Source organism: Oncorhynchus nerka, linkage group LG10 (genome assembly GCF_034236695.1).
Source record: "Oncorhynchus nerka isolate Pitt River linkage group LG10, Oner_Uvic_2.0, whole genome shotgun sequence".
In the NCBI taxonomy this organism is placed as follows: domain Eukaryota; kingdom Metazoa; phylum Chordata; class Actinopteri; order Salmoniformes; family Salmonidae; genus Oncorhynchus; species Oncorhynchus nerka.
In genome coordinates this window covers 24,474,417-24,494,966 of record NC_088405.1, presented here as the reverse complement: position 1 = coordinate 24,494,966, position 20,550 = coordinate 24,474,417, and the positions used below count along the sequence as shown (strand labels likewise).

Below are 20,550 nucleotides of genomic sequence, written 5' to 3'. Positions count from 1 at the left end.
ACCATAAGACTGATATCATCCATAAGACCAATACTAACCATGAGACTGATACTAACCATAAGACTGATATCATCCATAAGACTGATACTAACCATGAGACTGATATCATCCATAAGACCAATACTAACCATGAGACTGATACTAACCATAAGGCTGATATCATCCATAAGACTGATACTAACCTTAAGACAGATATCACCCATAAGACCAATACTAACCATGAGACTGATACTAACCATAAGACTGATATCATCCATAAGACCAATACTAACCATGAGACTGATACTAACCATAAGACTGATATCATCCATAAGACTGATACTAACCATGAGACTGATATCATCCATAAGACCAATACTAACCATGAGACTGATACTAACCATAAGGCTGATATCATCCATAAGACTGATACTAACCTTAAGACAGATATCATCCATAAGACCAATACTAACCATGAGACTGATACTAACCATAAGACTGAAATCATCCATAAGACTGACACTAACCATAAGACTGATATCATCCATAAGACTGATACTAACCATAAGACTGATATCATCCATAAGACTGATATCATCCATAAGACTGATACTAACCATAACACTGATATCATCCATAAGACCAATACTAACCATGAGACTGATACTAACCATAAGACTGATACCATCCATAAGACTGACACTAACCATAAGACTGATATCATCCATTAGACCGATACTAACCATAAGACTGATATCATCCATAAAACTGATACTAACCATTAGACCATAAGACTGATATCATCCATAAGACTGATACTAAACATAAGACTGATACGAACCATAAGACTGATACCATCCATAAGACTGATACTAAACATAAGACTGATACTAAACATAAGACTGATACTAACCATGAGACTGATACTAACCATAATACTGATATCATCCATAAGACTGATACTATTCATAAGACTGATATCATCCATAAGACTGATACTAACCATAAGACTGATATCATCCATAAGACTGATACTAACCATAACACCGATATCATCCATAAGACTGATACTAACCATAAGACTGATACTAACCATAAGACAAACGAAGACAGATGAAGAGACGCGATTGATTCACTGAAACAAGCACTATATATATCATAGTGTACAAGATATCACACAGTGCAAGAATAACAAATATGCTCACAAGGAGATGAGGGTTTATAAAAATATGGAGAGAGAAGGTGCTGTTCTCCTACCTGTCAGTGAGGTACTGATGATGTCCTGTTCCTGTTTTGGGAGGGAGTGGAGAGATGGGGTTAGGTTCTGGTGGTCCTTGGTACAAGGGGGGTGATCCAGGTCCTCCTGAGGGGTTCCGGGTGGCGAGGGGCACAGCTCAGCCTCCAGAGCTTGCTGCTTGAGGGAGGGGCTCTGGAAACAGAAGCAGAACATGTCTTCAGAATGAGGGTTCTGGGGGAGGGTGCTGACTCTCTGTCTGGGGTGGGTGGAGAGGTTGGAGAAGGTGGTTGGAGAAAGCCTGATGCTGGCCCTGGGCTTGTCCTGAGGGGAAGCGATCCTGTGTTGTGTCCGTGTGCCCCACACTTCAGTTATCAAAGTGTAAGACGTGACGTTAGCGGTCACGTAATGGGGCTCGTCTCAGTTCAGCTCTCTCCTTGGCTTCATCAGACCTGGGTCCACATGTGATCCCAGTTGTTAGATCCCTGTGTGTGCGACAGCGTTCTCCGGTTCCTCAGAACGGTGAGATCCCTTCGGGCGTAGTATCACTGTGTGTTCTCCTTATCACTCCTCTATTCCCTGATTCAGTAGAATCCATATATGTGTTTTCCCAGTCTGTCTGCTTTCCCAGTGATCCTTCTACTGCTCCAGCTCTCCTCCACATGGATTATTCATAGCGCCAGGGAAACGTCAGGAAAACCACGCGTGTGGAAATATGATGTGGGGGGGCGTCTCCGTGGTAACATTGTGAGGCTGAGCATTCTAACTGGAGAGCAGAGGCTGACGTTGTTAGCTCAGTGTGAGCAGCAGTACTAGGATAAAATGTCTTTATATGCATAAATATGGGCTAGGGTGGGGGAAAGAGTGGTTCATTTTGTTTCGTTTGACATCATGATTTGGTGATGTTCTAGAACCTCCCGCTCGCCGTGTGCGTCAGAGAGGAGAAAGATGAGAGGGAGGGGGCTGTTACTCACACACATACACACACTAACCAGTATGGACACACACTAGCCTTTAGCCAATGCAAAAGTATTCCACTTCAGAAAATATATACTGTAGTATGAATTAAAAAGACACATATCTTTAATTAACTCATTATCTAATATGAGAACTGAAGTGAACCATTATATTCTGAGCTGTTCAAAAATACCCATACATCATGTTTTTGTCATTGTATTTGTCACTCTTCTCATTCTAAATTATAGGATGTAGCTTGATATAGTGTCTCATGTCATAAATGAAATACTATCTTGACTTTCAGAGGATATAGTTACCTTTTCAGAGTCAGACAGGTTTATTCCATCGGCCATCTGTATTCGGGTCATGCTGAAAATTAAACATTTTACGTTGAAAGAAATCAACTGCAAAGCTATCACAGTAAATAAATAAAACTGTTATATGATTCCATTTGTTACAGGTCAGAATGGGCATATTAAAATAATATTTAATGTGATATCATAATATCTGACTATCATAAGCGGTTTTGACGAAGGATGCGTTTACACAGGCAACCAATTAGGATTTTTTTTTTTTCAGTTTTGAAAAAGATCTGTTGTGAAAAGATCTGATGTGATTGGTCAAAAGAACAATTAGTGGAAAAAAGATCAGAATTGGGCTGCCTTTACAAATGCAGCCTAAGAGCCCTGGGTGATAAAAAATATAATGCTTTTCAATTAATGGTGATGGCTACAATTATCATAAGTTAAATCAATGAAGAATCTAGTTCCATACAATAACAATTAGTTAAATCAATTAAGAATTTAGCTGCATTTAGCAGCAGTACATTACAGGCAGTGCTGTGCCACCCTGAACGGGGTACTGGGTAAGTGTATGTTCCGCGTGACTAGATATGACTGTAGTTATTTGGACTGGAATCATATCCGAGTCATGACTGTAGGCACTGCTGTGTTCTGTTAACCTACTTCTGCAGCACTGAGTTCAGCTAGTGGAGAGAATCTGATCTGCAGGACACCAATGCTGAATTCAAAACAACATACAGAGAAAAAGGCATTGCCACAGATTTGTCTGGCTGGTCCAAATTTAGAACTCCTGTTTCTACACAACTATGTCTGACCTAGCTACAATTGTTGTAGCCTTGTCACAAGTTTTTATTGGTTATTGCTTTTGAAGCGCTTTGAGATTTATTTTGTAATGAAAAGCGCTAAGGAAGTCAAATACATTATTATATGTCCTTATATTCTTAACATCAGTTAATACCTATTTAGTGAAGTGGGCTAAGAATATATTAAGAATGAGGGATAATGCTTCAGAAACTGAATACATTATTTACGATTGTCTTGTAGAATTGTTTTATTATCCCTTTTCTGTGGCGCTGTAATGATGACAATCAGGCTAGTTCGTTTCTAGGTCCATTATTTGGAATCTTGGTCCTACGTTCGCTGTACCTACAATGACATCATACAGGTTTCCCTTATGCATGTCAGTGGATGTAAATCTGGAAAAAAGAGTGTACAACTTATTGAGCTCTGTGTCGATTTCGACAGTCCAGGTGTAAAGATCATGGGTTTTTGTGGACTCTTCAGGAGCCAAGATCAGTACCTGCCATTCAGTACCTTCCACTGGACTAGCTACTACATCATGGCAGACTACATCATGGCAGAGGTTTTCAGATGAAAAATTGTTCCAATCCAAATTAAAGATGCTACATTTGGGTTGGGTCAGAAGAGCAGTAGATGGATCAGTACAGTTTTCCCCTCTCCTCTAGCAAGCAGAGATACCACCGCTCTGTTGCTGCTGACCTTCCTCAAATGGTTCTTAATCATCTGTTTGTTTTCAACATGAAAGTGAAAAAGTAGATCGGGTTAAGGGTTCTTTCATAGCACACCAGCATTGAAAGTTGATTGTTCTGTTGCGATAATTATATTATACCATATGAGTCATTATAGTCAATCATTAGAAAGACTGGTCTTGATTTGATGGGAATGTTGGGATAGGCTTGGTGATGCCTGGGAATCAGCCAGTAAATCAATGCTAGCAGCCAGCAGTGAGAGAACACGTGCCTTGTTCCCTAAATCATTACCAAAATAACTTACTCCTACTTCCTGTACTGTATTGGCCACTCCCTCAGCCCTTGCATGTGATTGATATTACCATGAAAGTAATATATCTGTTGACACAAATAAAAGTGTATCTTCCCTAAAAGCCTTGTACAGTGGGGCAAAAAAATATTTAGTCAGCCACCAATTGTGCAAGTTCTCCCACTTAAAAAGATGAGAGAGGCCTGTAATTTTCATCATAGGTACACTTCAACTATGACAGACAAAATTAGAAAAAAAAACAGAAAATCACATTGTAGGATTTTTAATGAATTTATTTGCAAATTATGGTGGAAAATAAGTATTTGGTCACCTACAAACAAGCAAGATTTCTGGCTCTCACAGACCTGTAACTTCTTCTTTAAGAGGCTCCTCTGTCCTCCACTCGTTACCTGTATTAATGGCACCTGTTTGAAGTTGTTATCAGTATAAAAGACACCTGTCCACAACCTCAAACAGTCACACTCCAAACTCCACTATGGCCAAGACCAAAGAGCTGTCAAAGGACAAAATTGTAGACCTGCACCAGGCTGGGAAGACAGAATCTGCAATAGGTAAGCAGCTTGGTTTGAAGAAATCAACTGTGGGAGCAATTATTAGGAAATGGAAGACATACAAGACCACTGATAATCTCCCTCGATCTGGGGCTCCACGCAAGATCAAAAATCCCAGAACCACACGGGGGGACCTAGTGAATGACCTGCAGAGAGCTGGGACCAAAGTAACAAATCCTACCATCAGTAACACACTACGCCGCCAGGGACTCAAATCCTGCAGTGCCAGACGTGCCCCCCTGCTTAAGCCAGTACATGTCCAGGCCCGTCTGAAGTTTGCTAGAGAGCATTTGGATGATCCAGAAGAAGATTGGGAGAATGTCATATGGTCAGATGAAACCAAAATATTACTTTTTGGTAAAAACTCAACTCGTCGTGTTGCATCCAAAGAACACCATACCTACAGTGAAGCATGGGGGTGGAAACATCATGCTTTGGGGCTGTTTTTCTGCAAAGGGACCAGGACAACTGATCCGTGTAAAGGAAAGAATGAATAGGGGCCATGTATTGTGAGATTTTGAGTGAAAACCTCCTTCCATCAGCAAGGGCATTGAAGATGAAACGTGGCTGGGTCTTTCAGCATGACAATGATCCCAAACACACCGCCCGGGCAACAAAGGAGTGGCTTCGTAAGAAACATTTCAAGGTCCTGGAGTGGCCTAGCCACTCTCTAGATCTCAACCCCATAGAAAATCTTTGGAGGGAGTTGAAAGTCTGTGTTGCCCAGCAACAGCCCCAAAACATCACTGCTCTAGAGGAGATCTGCATGGAGGAATGGGCCAAAATACCAGAAACAGTGTGTGAAAACCTTGTGAAGACTTACAGAAAACGTTTGACCTCTGTCATTGCCAACAAAGGGTATATAACAAAGTATTGAGATAAACTTTTTTATTGACCAAATACGTATTTTCCACCATCATTTGCAAATAAATTCATTAAAAATCCTACAATGTGATTTTCTGGATTTTTTTCTCTCATTTTGTCTGTCATAGTTGAAGTATACCTATGATGAAAATTACAGGCCTCTCTCATCTTTTTAAGTGGGAGAACTTGCACAATTGGTGGCTGACTAAATACTTTTTTGCCCCACTGTACCTGTTTTTGTGCTGGTCTTGGTTCTGGATGTCCTGAGCCTGCCAGCTCACTGCCACACACCTGACGCGCTCAGAGCTGGAGGGGTCATGATCCTAAAACCCAATACGGACAATGTCTTTATCAATAGACTGTACACACAGACTCATTAAATGAAACATACCATTATGTACTCTGAGAATATTGGCATAAATTATTGCTGCAATTTACCCATTCTGACAAATTCATATTTCACCAAACATATCTCAGCGAATGTGCACTTTTGCTCATTAGCTAGTTATTTCTTTCTATAGACTGCTTAATAGGGAGCCGTGTTGCACGTCATAATAACACTGTTGATTAGAAATAGCTCTGGATGTGTGACGTTAACATCTAGTCTATCACTGAATAATATAGAGTGGTAAATACATGTATACACTTAAAGTGTGTTGAGCTGAGGGTGAATCACCAATCATTTGTTTTCAAATCAAATCAAAGTTCATTTGTCACGTGTGCCGAATACAACAGGTGTAGGCCTTACAGTTAAATGCTTACTTACAGGCTCTAACCAATAGTGCAAAAAAGGTATTAGGTGAACAATAGGTAAGTAAAGAAATAAAACAACAGTAAAAAGACAGGCTGTATACAGTAGCGAGGCTACATACAGACACTGGTTGGTCGGCCCAATTGAGGTAGTATGTACATGAATGTATAGTTAAAGTGACTATGCATATATGATAAACAGAGAGTAGCAGCAGCATAAAAAGAGGGGTTCGGGGGGGGGCACACAATGCAAATAGTCAAGGTAGCCATTTGATTACCTGTTCAGGGGTCTTCTGGCTTGGGAGTAAAAACTGTTGAGAAGCCTTTTTGTCCTAGACTTGGTACCGCTTGCCATGCCTTTTGCATTGTTATTGAGGAAAGAGAGAGCAAGAGAGAGAGAGGGAGAGTGAGAGAGATTGAAAGAGAGAGCGAGTGTGTGGGGGGAGATTGAAAGAGAGAGAGAAAGAGAGTAGGGGAAGAGAGAGGGAGCTCTATACACACCTGGTAATAGTCTTCTTTACTGTCCATGAGTCCACAGATGGCTAAAGGGGTTGTGCCCCTCTCCTTCTCTTCTTCCTCTTCCTCCTTTATGCTGGAGGAGGTAGCTGGGTCTTCCTCCTGTTGTGACCTTGTCCTGCTCAGGAAGAAATATCCAAGCTGAAGTGCATTCCTCAATACCTTTACCATAATGAGACTTGAGCAGGCAGGATAAGGTGGATCACCTTGATCTTCTCAGTAAGGACATCACAATGAAGCATTAATACATTAATAAACTGCATGTAAAGTAAGTGAACAGATGCAGGGGTCATATGGGGGAGGGTAACTAAGTGACATCATCTTCAACCCCCCCGGGGACTCTGGGACAGAGAGGGGAAAGCTCAGGAGGTATGAAGGATGGGCCACAGCACCACAGAGACCCACCTTCCCCTGAGACATCCAGGATTCTCCTCCTCATGTTGGCTAGGCTCCCCAGCTGGTCCAAGATCCTCCTCCTCCTGTTGGCTAAGCTCCCCAGCTGGTCCAGGATTCTCCTCCTCCTGTTGGCTAAGTTCCACAGCTGGTCCAAGATCCTCCTCCTCCTGTTGGCTAAGCTCCCCAGCTGGTCCAGGATTCTCCTCCTTCTGTTGGCTAAGTTCCACAGCTGGTCCAGGATTCTCCTCCTCCTGTTGGCTAGGCTCCTCAGCTGGTCCAGGATCCTCCTCCTCCTGTTGGCTAGGCTCCCCAGCTGGTCCTGGATCCTCCTCCTCCTGTTGGTTAGGCTCCTCAGCTGGTCCAGGATCCTCCTCCTCCTGTTGGCTAGGCTCCCCAGCTGGTCCAGGATTCTCCTCCTCCTGTTGGCTGGGCTCCCCAGCTGGTCCAGGATAAGTGGAGCAGGTGAGAACACAGCCAGGTTCTCCATCCACAACATCCTCCAACAGGTCTGGGATCAGGTGCTGTGTGTGGGTGGTGAGGTGCAAGCCAATGTCCAAAGTCTCAGGACTACACAGAGGGGATCATACAAGTGCAATGTTAAAGGTACGAGTGACATTTGTGTTTAGCTGGAGGACATAATGCTTATTATTGTCCCCTTGTCCTCCAATAATAGCCCAAAATAATATACATTGTGCAAATTTGAGTAACAAGTTCAAGAATGGACAACAATATTCTGAAGATCCACTTGAATTAGGCTAAATTAAGCATACACCAAAGCCTTTGTAAAGATTGACTTTCACAAAATCAAGAACTGTCTTCCTACTTCTGGGTGAGAACACATTTAGTTTTTACTCCTTTCAGACCTCCAATTATCATAATCTCCCTGCTCTCAGCGAAACAAAACACAACTGATCTCCCAAGGTAGATATGTGTTGCCAGTAGTCTGAGAACGTAAACAAAGTGGTCTAACGCTTATGCACAGAGTTAGTAGCAGCAACTAGCATCGTGTCCAAGCCGTCTCACGCTACAGAACACGAGATAGGCTCCTGCCCCTATGGGCCATTCTGGTTCGGACAAGGCTTAGGGGAGATCGGGGTTGGTTGTCACAGTGCTAATTACTCTATATCTAAATGGTGCTCTGTAATTCATTTTAAGGTTAAAATGTGTGAATTATTTTAAATAACTCATCCACCTGGTCAATTCACATCAGCATGAAAAAACATTGAGGTGAGGAGAATTTCTGTTTTCATAGGTATAAAATGAATAATAATAATAATCTTTGTAAATAATTGCTATTAGGGAGTATCCATGAGTTCCTAGGTCAGTGTTTTATTCACTGCTTGAGCACACTCTGCCATCCCGGATGTCCTAGCTGTGTCTGAATCCTGGCTTAGGAAGGCCACCAAAAATCCAGAAATTTCCATCCTAACTTTAACATTTTCCGACAAGATAGAACTGCCAAAAGGGGGCGGAGTTGCAATCTACTGCAGAGATAGCCTGCAGAGTTCTGTCATACTATCAATGTCTGTGCCCAAACAATTTGAGCTTCTACTTAAAAATCCATCTTTCCAGAAACAAGTCTCTCACCGTTGCCGCTTGTTATAGACCACCTTCAGCCGTCAGCTGTGCCCTGGACACCATATGTGAATCGATTGCCCCCCATCTATCTTCAGAACTCGTACTGTTAGGTGACCTAAACTGGGACATGCTTAACACCCGGCCATCCTACAATCTAAACTAGATGCCCTCAATCTCACAAATTATCAATGAATCTACCAGGTACAACCCCAAATCCGTAACCATGGGCACCCTCATAGATATCATCCTGATCAACCTGCACTCTAAATACAGCTTTGCTGTCTTCAACCAGGATCTCAGCAATCACTGCCTCATTGCCTGTGTCCGTAATGGGTCTGCGGTCAAACGACCACCCCTCATCACTGTCAAACGCTCCCTAAAACACTTCAGCGAGCAGACCTTTCTAATCGACCTGGCCCGGATATCTTGGAAGGATATTGACCTCATTCCGTCAGTAGAGGATGCCTGATTATTCTTTAAAAGTGCTTTCCTCACCATCTTAAATAAGCATGCCCCATTCCAAAAATGTTGAACCAGGAACAGATATATCCCTCGGTTCACTCCAGACCTGTCTGCCCTTGACCAGCACAAAAGCTTCCTGTGGCGTACTGCATTAGCATCGAATAGCCCCCAAGATATGCAACTTTTCAGGGAAGTTAGGAACCAATATACACAGGCAGTTAGGAAAGCAAAGGCTAGCTTTTTCAAACATAAATTTGCATCCTGTAGCACAAACTCCAAAAAGTTCTGGGACACTGTAAAGTCCATGGAGAAGAGCACCTCCTCCCAGCTGCCCACTGCACTGAGGCTAGGAAACACTGTCACCACCGATAAATCCACGATAATTGAGAATTTCAATAAGCATTTTTCTACAGCTGGCCATGCTTTCCACCTGGCTACCCCTACCCCGTTCAACAGCTCTGCACTCTCCACAGCAACTTGCCCAAGCCTCCCCCAAATCCAGATAGCTGATGTTCTGAAAGAGCTGCAAAATCTGGCCCCTTTTCCATCTGTTTCCATCCATTTGACCTGAAATCAACAGCCATTGCTTATTCCTATTTTTTTAAGATAGAAAACAGTTGAAAAATGCCTTAGTATGCCTTAGTAAATAAAATAAAATATATAGTCTTGACTCTTAGCTCATTTGACACCAAATGAACTATGTTCGTGCTCATTGGGCCTTTTACATGGAAATACCCTTGTCACAATCCAACCCATTGTAACCATATTGTTCAGGGACACTGCCACTGCTAGGATACAACAAATCCCAAGGTCCTTTGTGCTTCTGCTATAAAAAGCTCCCATCATTTCCTCTTTTTCTGTCACACACCCACACAGACAAATTTACTCAAAATGTCATGTTATTATCAAGGCATAAAATGCAGAATTTTGTTAGGAATATGGTTAAATCAAAGAAAGGCTATTTCTAAGACTGTATACTATATTGTTAATTTCCTATTACAACAGGAAGAAGCTACTAGCAAACACTGACAACCAACCCCACGATGGGTCTGGTTGCCACAAGTGGACCGAGTGTGTTTGATGGCTTATAACGCCATGTAGGGTTGGGCAGTATACCGTATTTTATGATTTACCGGTATTGATGCAGGGACCGGTTTGGGTTTTTACTTTACCTTCTATACCGGTATTTGAATGTTTGGTTTGTTAAATATGATACGCCTTGTGTAATGGCAAATGTTATAGTTTACTTCGCTACTTGAGTCATCTCTCTCCGCGATTTGTCTCTGTGCCACTTTCCACACAGACCTAGCCACGCTCCCTTTCACTCAAGGAGCGCACTTGATGATCCTCAACCACGAGACACTTGCGTTCAGTCTGCGTGGTCAATGCAGCACATGCAACAATGTTGATGACAACAATGCGGTTTTCAATTTGCTTCTTAATATATATCCACTGGTGTTCTATGTTAGTTTGTGTTTCTTAAATCAGCAAATAGCTAGTTTGTCTTTTCTTAGCAAGTTACCATACATCTTGTGAGACGCTAATTGTTAGCCGCTAATGCTAAAAGCTAGCTAGCTAATACATGTACTGAGTAAGAACAAACGTAGCTAGCTAATCCAGCCTCATCAGTGATGGTGTAGATATAAATCAGCATGTTGTTTGTGCAACAGCATCTTCTAAATCAAAGAGGAATATGCAAAGCAAGAATATGTTAGCTACATGAAGTAGCTAAGAGAAAACATGCAATGTAGCCAAAGCCTTTGGGGGTCCCCTAAGGAAACACCTATCAACACTAGATCCTACCCTGTCAAAATAACTCCTCCCTGGCATTTTAATTCGTTGTCATCTCAAACAACACTGTGTTCAAAGTGTCCACTATTATATTAAAACTATATAATTTGAATAGTCATATTTCCATGATTCCAACAGTTTTGCTCTAATTCGCAAGTCAAATCGCAATTGCAACGTTTGGTTAAAAATTAATCCTAGATTATTTGGCCATATCCTGCAGCCCTACGTGGCAGTGTGGAAATGATCTCAATTTAACAATGGTGTAAAGTACTTAAGTAAAAAATAATTTCAAGTAATACTTTAAAAATTTTTTTATCTGTACTTTACTATTTTTGACAACTTTTACTTCACTACATTCCTAAAGAAAATACTGTACTTTTTACTCCATACATTTTCCCTGACACCTAAAAGTACTCATTACATTTTGAATGCTTAGCAGGACAGGAAAATGGTCCAATTCACACACTTGCCAAGAGAACATCCCTGGTCATCTACTGCCTCTGATCTGGAGGACTCACTAAACACAAATACTTTGTTTGTAAATTATGTCTGAGTGTTGGAGTGTGCTTCTGGTCAACCGTAAATAATATAAAAACAATAATCATTTATACTTTTACTTTCGATGCAAAAGTATATTTAAAACCAAATACTTTTAGACTTTTACTCAAGTAGTATTTCACTTTCACTTTAGTCATTTTCTATTAACATATCTTTACTTTTACTCAAGTATGGCAATTGGGTATTTTTTCCACCACTACAATTGAGTGCAGGAAAAGCAGAAATGATAAAAGTGCTGAAATTTGTTTTGGTTGAAGTTGAATTGAACAGTATAAAACAATCAGAATGGAGAAAGACTCACTGAAATCACTTAGAATGTTAACTCAGCAAAAAAAGAAACATCCTTTCACTGTCAACTGCATTTATTTTCAGCAAACTTAACATTTGTAAATATTTATATGAACATAACAAGATTCAACTACTGAGACATAAACTGAACAAGTTCCACAGACATGTGACTAACATAAATTGAATAATGTGTCCCTGAACAAAGGGGGGGTCAAAATCAAAAGTAACAGCCAGTATCTGGTGTGGCCACCAGCTGCATTAAGTACTGCAGTGCATCTCCTCCTCATGGACTGCACCAGATTGACCAGTTCTTGCTGTGAGATGTTACCCCTCTCTTCCACCATGGCACCTACAAGTTCCCGGACATTTCTGAGGGAATGGCCCTAGCCCTCACCCTCCGATTCAACACGTCCCAGACGTGCGCAATGGGATAGAGATCCGGGCTCTTCGCTGGCCATGGCAGAATACTGACATTCTGTCTTGGAAATCACACACAGAATGAGCAGTATGGCTGGTGGCATTGTCATGCTGGAGGATCATGTCAGGATGAGCCTGCAGGAAGGGTACCCCATGAGGGAGGAGGATGTCTTCCTGGGAACACACAGCATTGAGATTGCCTGCAATGACAACAAGCTCAGTCCGATGATGCTGTGACACACCGCCCCAGACCATGACGGACTCTCCACCTCCAAATCGATCCCGCTCCAGAGTACAGGCCTCGGTGTAACACTCATTCCTTCGACGATAAACTTGAATCTGACCATCACCCCTGGTGAGACAAAGCCGCGACTCGTCAGTGAAGAGCACTTTTTGCCAGTCCTGTCAGGTCCAGCGACGGTGGGTTTGTGCCCATAGGTGACGTTGTTGCCGTTGACCTGCCTTACAACAGGCCTACAAGCCCTCAGTCCAGCCTCTCTCAGCCTATTGCGGACAGTCTGAGCAATGATGAAGGGATTATGCGTTCCTGGTGTAACTCGGGCAGTTGTTGTTGCCATCCTATTCCTGTCCCGCAGGCGTGATGTTCGGATGTACCGATCCTGTGCAGGTGTTGTTACACGTGGTCTGCCACTGCGAGGACAATCAGCTGTCCGTCCTGTCTCCCTGTAACGCTGTCTTAGGCATATCACAGTACGGACATTGCAATTTATTGCCCTGGGCACATCTGCAGTCCTCATGCCTCCTCATGCAGATGAGCAGGGACCCTGGGCATCTTTCTATTGGTGTTTATCAGAGTCAGTAGAAAGGCCTCTTTAGTGTCCTAAGTTTTCATAACTGTGATCTTAATTGCCTATCGTCTGTAAGCTGTTAGTGTCTTAACAACTGTTCCACAGGTGCATGTTCATAAATTGTTTATGGTTAATTGAACAAGCATGGGAAACAGTGTTTAAACCCTTTACAATGAAGATCTGTGAAGTTATATGGATTTTTAGGAATTATCTTTGAAAGACAGGGTCCTGAACAAGGGACGTTTCTTTTTTTGCTGAGTTTATGTGTTGCCACCCTAGGATCACTCACTACTTATTTAGCAAATGTAGAACTTTTATAATTCAAAAACTAAAAATACCGTCATGCTGTCCAATTTTTTAAATACCATGATATAATATTTTGGCCATATCGCCCAGCCCTAACACCATGTTGGAATAAGATGTGAGAATAAAAAAAATGTCCCTATTTCAAACCAATACCTTGGTCTTTCTATTAATACTGAAAAAAGCCTGGTAAGATATACTGGTGCTGAGAAGTAAAAAGTGTGACAACCAACCCAGGTCTAGCCTACTTATTTTATTTAGCAGCAGCAACTTCACACTGAGTTCACTTCATTCAACTCAACTGAGTAGCAAAACATACAGTACCAGTCAAAAGTTTGGACACACCTTGTAACGGGTGTTGTCGGAAGGATGAGACCAAGGCGCAGCGTTCTTTGAGTTCCACATAATTTATTAACAAAGTGAAACTTTAGAAAAGACTAAACAATAAAGAATACACCGACTGAACCGCTTCGTTGTGCAAACTATCTGCACACAAATAAAAGAACAAGATCCCACACAGAAGGAGAGAAAAGGGCTGCCTAAGTATGACACCCAATCAGAGACAATGATAGACAGCTGCCTCTGAATGGGAACCACACTCGGCCAGAAACAAAGAAATAAAGAACATAGAATGCCCACCCAAATCACACCTTGACCAAACCAAAATAGAGACATAAAAAGGCTCTCTAAGGTCAGGGCGTGACACACCTACTAATATATATTTTAGATTCTTCAAAGTAGCCACCCTTTGCCTTGATGAGAGCTTTGCACACTCTTGGCATTCTCTCAACCAGCTTCATGAGGTAGGCACCTGAAATGCATTTCAATGAACAGGTGTGACTTGTTAAAAGTGGAATTTCTTTCCTGTGTTTCAGCCAATCGGTTGTGTTGTGACAAGGTAGGGATGGTATACAGAAGATGGCCCTATTTGGTAAAAGACCAAGTCCATATTATGGCAAAAACAGCTAAAATAAGCAAAGAGAAACAACAGTCCATCATTACTTTAAGACATGAAGATCAGTCAATCCGGAGCATTTCAAGAACTTGAACGTTTCTTCAAGTGCAATCGCAAAAACCATCAAGCCCTGTGATGAAACTGGCTCTCATGAGGACCGCACCAGGAAAGAAAGACTCAGAGTTACCTCTGCTGCAGAGGATAAATTAATTAGAATTAACTGCACCTCAGATTGTAGCCCAAGTACATGCTTTATACAGTTCAAGAATTGAATTGAATTTCTGCAAAGAAACCATTACTAAAGGACACCAATAATAAGAAGAGACCTGCTTGGGCCAAGAAACATGAGTAGTGGACATTAGACCAGTGGAAATCTGTCCTTTGGTCTGATGAGTCCAAATGTGAGATTTTTGGGCCCAACCGCCGTGTCTTTGTGAGACGCAGAGTAGGTGAACAGATGATCTCCGCGTGTGTGGTTCCCACCGTGAAGCATGGAGGATATGGTGTAATGGTGTGGGGGTACTTTGCCAGTGACACTGTCTGTGATTTATTTAGAATTCAAGGCACACTTAACCAGAATGGTTACCACAGCATTCTGCAGCGATATGCCATCCCATCTGATTTGCACTTAGTGGGACTATCATTTGTTATCAACAGGACAATGACCCAAAACACACCTCCAGGCTGTGTAAGGGCTATATGACCAAGAACGAGAATGCTGGTGCTGCATCAGATGACCTGACCCAATTGAGATGGTTTGTGCTGAGTTGAACCGCAGAGTGAAGGAAAAGCAGCCAACAAGTGCTCAGCATATGTGGGAACTCCTTCAAGACTGCTGGAAAAGCATTCCTCATGAAGCTGGTTGAGAGAATGCCAAAAGTGTAAAAAAGCTGTCATCAAGGCAAAGGGTGGCTACTTTGAAGAATATAAAATATATATTTGGATTTGTTTAACACTTTTTTGGTTACTAAATGATTCCATATGTGTTATTTCATAGTTTTAATGTCTTCACTATTATTCTACAATGTAGAAAAAAGTAAAAATAAAGAAAAACCCTTGAATGAGTAGGTGTGTCCAAACTTTTGACTGATACTGTATGCATTGCAGAAATGCTACTAGAATGTCTTGAAAGCATCCTACAAAATTTTTCAAGAACAGTCATCTAGCCTAATCTAAAAATAGGACAGTAATTACACAAACAATTACATTTTTAGGAATGCAGTGTAACATTGCAATTTTTAAACATGCAACCAAACAAGTTTTATTCACTGTAAATATTCAGTCTTTACTCGCAAAGCACTGTAGCTCAATTACTTTTTCCTGGGATGCTGAAGCAGAAAACACAGGAGAATATTTAGGACACTCAACCAATTCCAACCAACTAACTAACCAACTAGCCGAGTACATCTGATGTACTGCCCCCTCAACCCAGTCACACATAAACACACAGCGTGCATGCGCACACACTAAGGATGGCCCACTCGCCTCAGTGCACAATTAGCAATTGGTAATGCTGCTCAGGGTAAACCATTATAAGCTGTGAAACCCAGGTGGAAGTAGGTCAGAGGCTGTCAAAGAGAGAGAGAGAAAGCAACGCCTCTTACCCAGACCCTCAGTCAGAATCCCTGCTGAGTACTACCCTCAATGCAATGTAACAAGGGACAGAAGGGATTTCATAATATAGAGTCTGTGTAGAGGGATTCTCCTAAAGACTACATACTGAAAAGCCAAAGAGATCCACATATCTAGACACAACATCATTATGCAAATGACTAGGATACAGCTCTATAACAAATATCATCCCTTAATATAAAGTATCTCATGATGATATCTTATCTATTTACAAAGCCCCTCTCACTAGTGTAATGAGAGGCATCTGTAAAATCCTTGGTGATATCAACTTGACTGTTTCCGACTCTCCTTTGCCAATAGGTAAGACACACACACAAGCACAAACACCAGCTCTGAGTCATTCCTGCTAGTTCCAGACGGTGTTGTCTGACTTTAAATTGTCCTTTGACAACCTGATCCCCAACCAGCCCAGAGAGCGTGGCTGGTGGCAGTGGTCTGGGAGCCTGGGTAGCTACCCACACCGACCATGCCCACATACCACCACACACCAAACACACAAACCAACACACATACCACACACACGCACAAGGAGGGTGAACTCTTTGTGTTACCCTACCATGTGTCAAGTGAGCATCTAGGTCAGGGGTCGGCAATTAGGCAGCCTGCGAGTGATTTTTGGGGGGGATTTTATCACCAGGAATTCAGTAAAAAATATGTGTAATTTAGGAAATCTGTTCCCAAGCACTTCTGTGAATAAAAAAATAGACGTGATCATGTCTCAATGTAATCAAGGTATACAATTATTGTTATTTTCAAACACAACCTCTTTTTGTGCTTAGTTGTGGTCAATTTTCAGTGTATAAATTATTATAATTATGTTCCGGCCCTCCAACCATCCACTCTGACAAAAATCGGCTCGCGGCTGAATCTATTTACATACCCCTCCTCTCGGCTATCTGGCAAAGGATTGAGGCCACTGCTGACACTGGGAGTTCTAGTATGGTCCAGTTACCCTCTGATACACATGATTTCCCAAACACACACAACTTCAACCTGACCTTATTTAGGGCTGTGGCGGTCACAAAATTTTGTCAGCCGGTGATTGTCAAGCAAATAACTGTTGATCTCACGGTAATTGACCGTTAATTAACATATACACATTTAGCATATCCTGGCTTCCACACATAGCCTACAAGCCACTGATGAAGACCTTTGTAACATCTACATTTTGAAAAGTTGAATAAATCCATGTAATATAACCTACAACTTCACAATAAATCCCTAATTTATTTTAGACAGGTCTAAAGAAACAGGATTATAAGAAAATGTAATCTATTTCAGAATAACAGAATAGCATAGTCTGAGTTGTCCTTATTTTAGGTCCTGATCTGGCTATGCCATATGGCTGTGGGCTACACTAGTTCATTTAGCAGACGAGATTTGGTTAGAATTACGTGGCATTATTTTATAGATTGAAGAATACAATTCAACAAGGCTGAATAAAATAGAAAGGATATTTTCTCCAAATGATTTGAGGGAGTGCACACATGCAGCTATTCTGTTTGGAGCGGTTAACAAAGAAATAGGTACTCCTATATGCTTAATTTAGAGTTATTGATGTAACTTTAGTTGTTCTACAAACGTTGGGCTTTATGTTTTGATTTTTAATACATTATAAGGCTGCATGATGAGACTCTAATGATGATTTGAAAAAAGTAGCTTGAAAGGCATGAGCTCTGCTTTGTTTTTTGAGCAGGCTGAACACACTTCATCAGTCTCTCTTTCACAATTTGACAAGCTATTGATAATGCCTCAAATTTCCCGGCGGCATCCCCTTTGTGTGGCCGTAATGCATCCTAAAAAAATCCATGCCGTTGTTCCCTTCTCCCTGAGTGCTGCCAGCTCCGGAGCACCTCTCACTCACTTGGCTCTTCATCACGTGATCGGGTCTTTCTCACAGGCTACAAGTCCTTATCCAATTCCGAGGTGCATATTGAAGATATTGGAAGAACTATCCACATTAATTTTTCGTCAGCCAAAAAGATGAGAAGCCCTAACGAACAGCAAAAGCACTAGCCTATGTCAATCCATCCATAGTACAAAAGTTTACATGTTCTATTCTGTGCCATAGATAAATATTCCAAACATAGTCTGGGACAGTTAAATACAACCACTAGCATCAAAAAAAAAAGTTTTACCCAATGAGGCTGACACAACAGATCAAAATGTTTAGCTTAAAATGTGATAAACTATTAGGCTATTTCTTCACATTATAAGCGTAGCAATGCGCACACGGCAGAAGGCTATAAGCGCAAATGTTCCATTAGCGGGAAAACACCATTATCAAAAGTGACCGCAAATGCAATTATGCATGTAATGCTTTTATTATAAAGGCGCATTTTTATGGTGAAAATGATCTTCCCCAAACTTGAAACTCACGCGTTGCTTAGAGCCAGTTAGGCACTACACCCCGTGTTAAGCGGATGAATGTGCATCATTATTTTAAATGTTTATTCTGTGACATACAATTGCGATCCAATTACGATCTTGTCTCATCGCTGCAACTCCCCCAACGGGCTCGAGAAAAGTGAAGGTCGAGTCATGTGTCCTGCCAAACCGCGCTCCTTAACACCCACCCGCTTAACATGGAAGACAGACGCACCAATGTGTCGGAGGAAACATTGTTTAACTAACTACTGAAGTCAGCCTGCAGGCACCCGGCCCACCACAAGTAGTCGCTAGAGTGGGATGAGCCAAGTAAAGCCCCCCAGCCAAACCCTCCCCTAACCCGGATGACACTGGGCCAATTGTGCGCCGCCCTATGGGACTCCTGGTCACGGCCGGTTGTGATACAGCCTGGAATCCAACCAGGTCTGTAGTGTCACCTCTAGCATTGAGATGCAGTGCCTTAGACCGCTGCGGCACTCGGGACCCCATCACTAAGGAATTATTATGGTCCACACACCAACACAGTCGTGAAGAAGGCACAACAATGCCTCTTCCCCCTCAGAAGGCTGAAAATGGCATGGGCCCTCAGCATCTCAAAAAGTTCTACAGCTGCACCATTGAGACTATCTTTACTGGCTGCATCACCACTTGGTATGGTAACTGCTTGGCATCCGACTGCAAGGCGCTACAGAGGGTAGCGCATTCGGCCCAGTACATTACTAGGGGCCAAGCTCTCTGCCATCCAGGACCTCTATATCAGGTGGTGTCAGAGGAAGGCCCTAAAAATTGTTGAAGACTCCATCCACCCAAGTTAAAGACTGTTCTCTCCGCTACTGCTGTGTGCTTAAGGTTGTTGTCCTGTTGGAAGGCGAACCTTCGCCCCAGTCTGAGGTCCTGAGTGCTCTGGAGCAGGTTTTCATCAATGGATCTCTCTGTACAATGCTCAGTTCATCTTTCCCTCGATCCTGACTAGTCTCACAGTCCCTGCCGCTGAAAAACATCCCCAAAGCATGATGCTGCCACCACCATCCTTCACCGTAGGGATGGTTCCAGGTTTCCTGGCATTCAGGCCAAAGAGTTCAACCTTGGTTTCATCAGACCAGAGAATCATGTTTCTCATGGTCTGAGAGTACTTAAGGTGCTTTTTGGTAAACTCCAAGCGGGCTGTCATGTGCCTTTTACAGAGGAGTGGCCTCCGTCTGGCCACTCTACCAAAAAGGCCTGATTGGTGGAGTGCTGCAGAGGTGGTTGTCCTTCTGGAAGGTTCTCCCATCTCCACAGAGGAACTCTGGAGCTCTGTCCGAGTGACCATCGGGTTGTTGGGAACCTTCAGTGCTGCAGAAATTTTTAGGTACCCTTCCCCAGATTTGTGCCTCGTCACAATCCTATCGCGGAGCTCAACAGACAATTCCTTCGACCTTGTGGCTTGGTTTTTGCTCTGACATACACTGTCAACTGTGGGACCTTAAATAGATCAATCAATTGAGTTTCATAGCAAAGTTTCTGAATAATTATGTAAATAAGGTATTTCTGTTTGTGTTTTTGCAAAAACAATCTAAAAACCTGTTTTCGATTTGTCATTATGGGGTATTGTGTGTAGATTGATGAGGAAAATGTTTTATTTGATCCATTTTAGAATAAGGCTGTAACGTAACAAAATGTGGAAAAAGTAAGGGGTCTGAATACTTTCAGAGAGAAAAACTTGAGTAATCAAGGTGACAGACAGTGACACATTCAATACCGCCTTGCACACTCTTGCCTGCATCTAGATGATCTAGGGTGTAATCATTTGTCCAAACAGTTGCAAATGAAAGTGCCTCTTGGACAAATTCAGGTATGTTTATCCCCGTTTTTGTTCTGTTTTCTTCCGTTTAAGAAAAGTTTTTCAATAGAATTAGCTGAATGATCAGGGGTGAAGAGAAGACAATCAAACTTGACTATCTAGAGGAAGTAAAAGTCGTAACAAACACAGTTCACTTTCAAAGCAGCCACATACAAACAGCATGATCACTTTGCTCGT

General features: G+C 42.0%; 1 protein-coding gene across 2 annotated transcripts in view; it reads right to left on the bottom strand.

Annotated features, from left to right (window-relative positions):
- The window catches only part of LOC115135041 (protein FAM13A-like), a 72,791-nt gene that overhangs the window by 8,389 nt on the left and 43,852 nt on the right, over positions 1-20,550 (bottom strand). For both annotated transcript variants that reach the window (XM_029669249.2, XM_029669250.2), the window contains 5 exons: positions 7,359-7,916; positions 6,939-7,071; positions 5,919-6,010; positions 2,488-2,539; positions 1,237-1,408 (listed from right to left, as the gene is read on the bottom strand). In XM_029669249.2, coding sequence (XP_029525109.1) covers positions 1,237-1,408; positions 2,488-2,539; positions 5,919-6,010; positions 6,939-7,071; positions 7,359-7,916 — 1,007 coding nt within the window. The remainder of the gene's footprint in view (positions 1-1,236; positions 1,409-2,487; positions 2,540-5,918; positions 6,011-6,938; positions 7,072-7,358; positions 7,917-20,550) is intronic.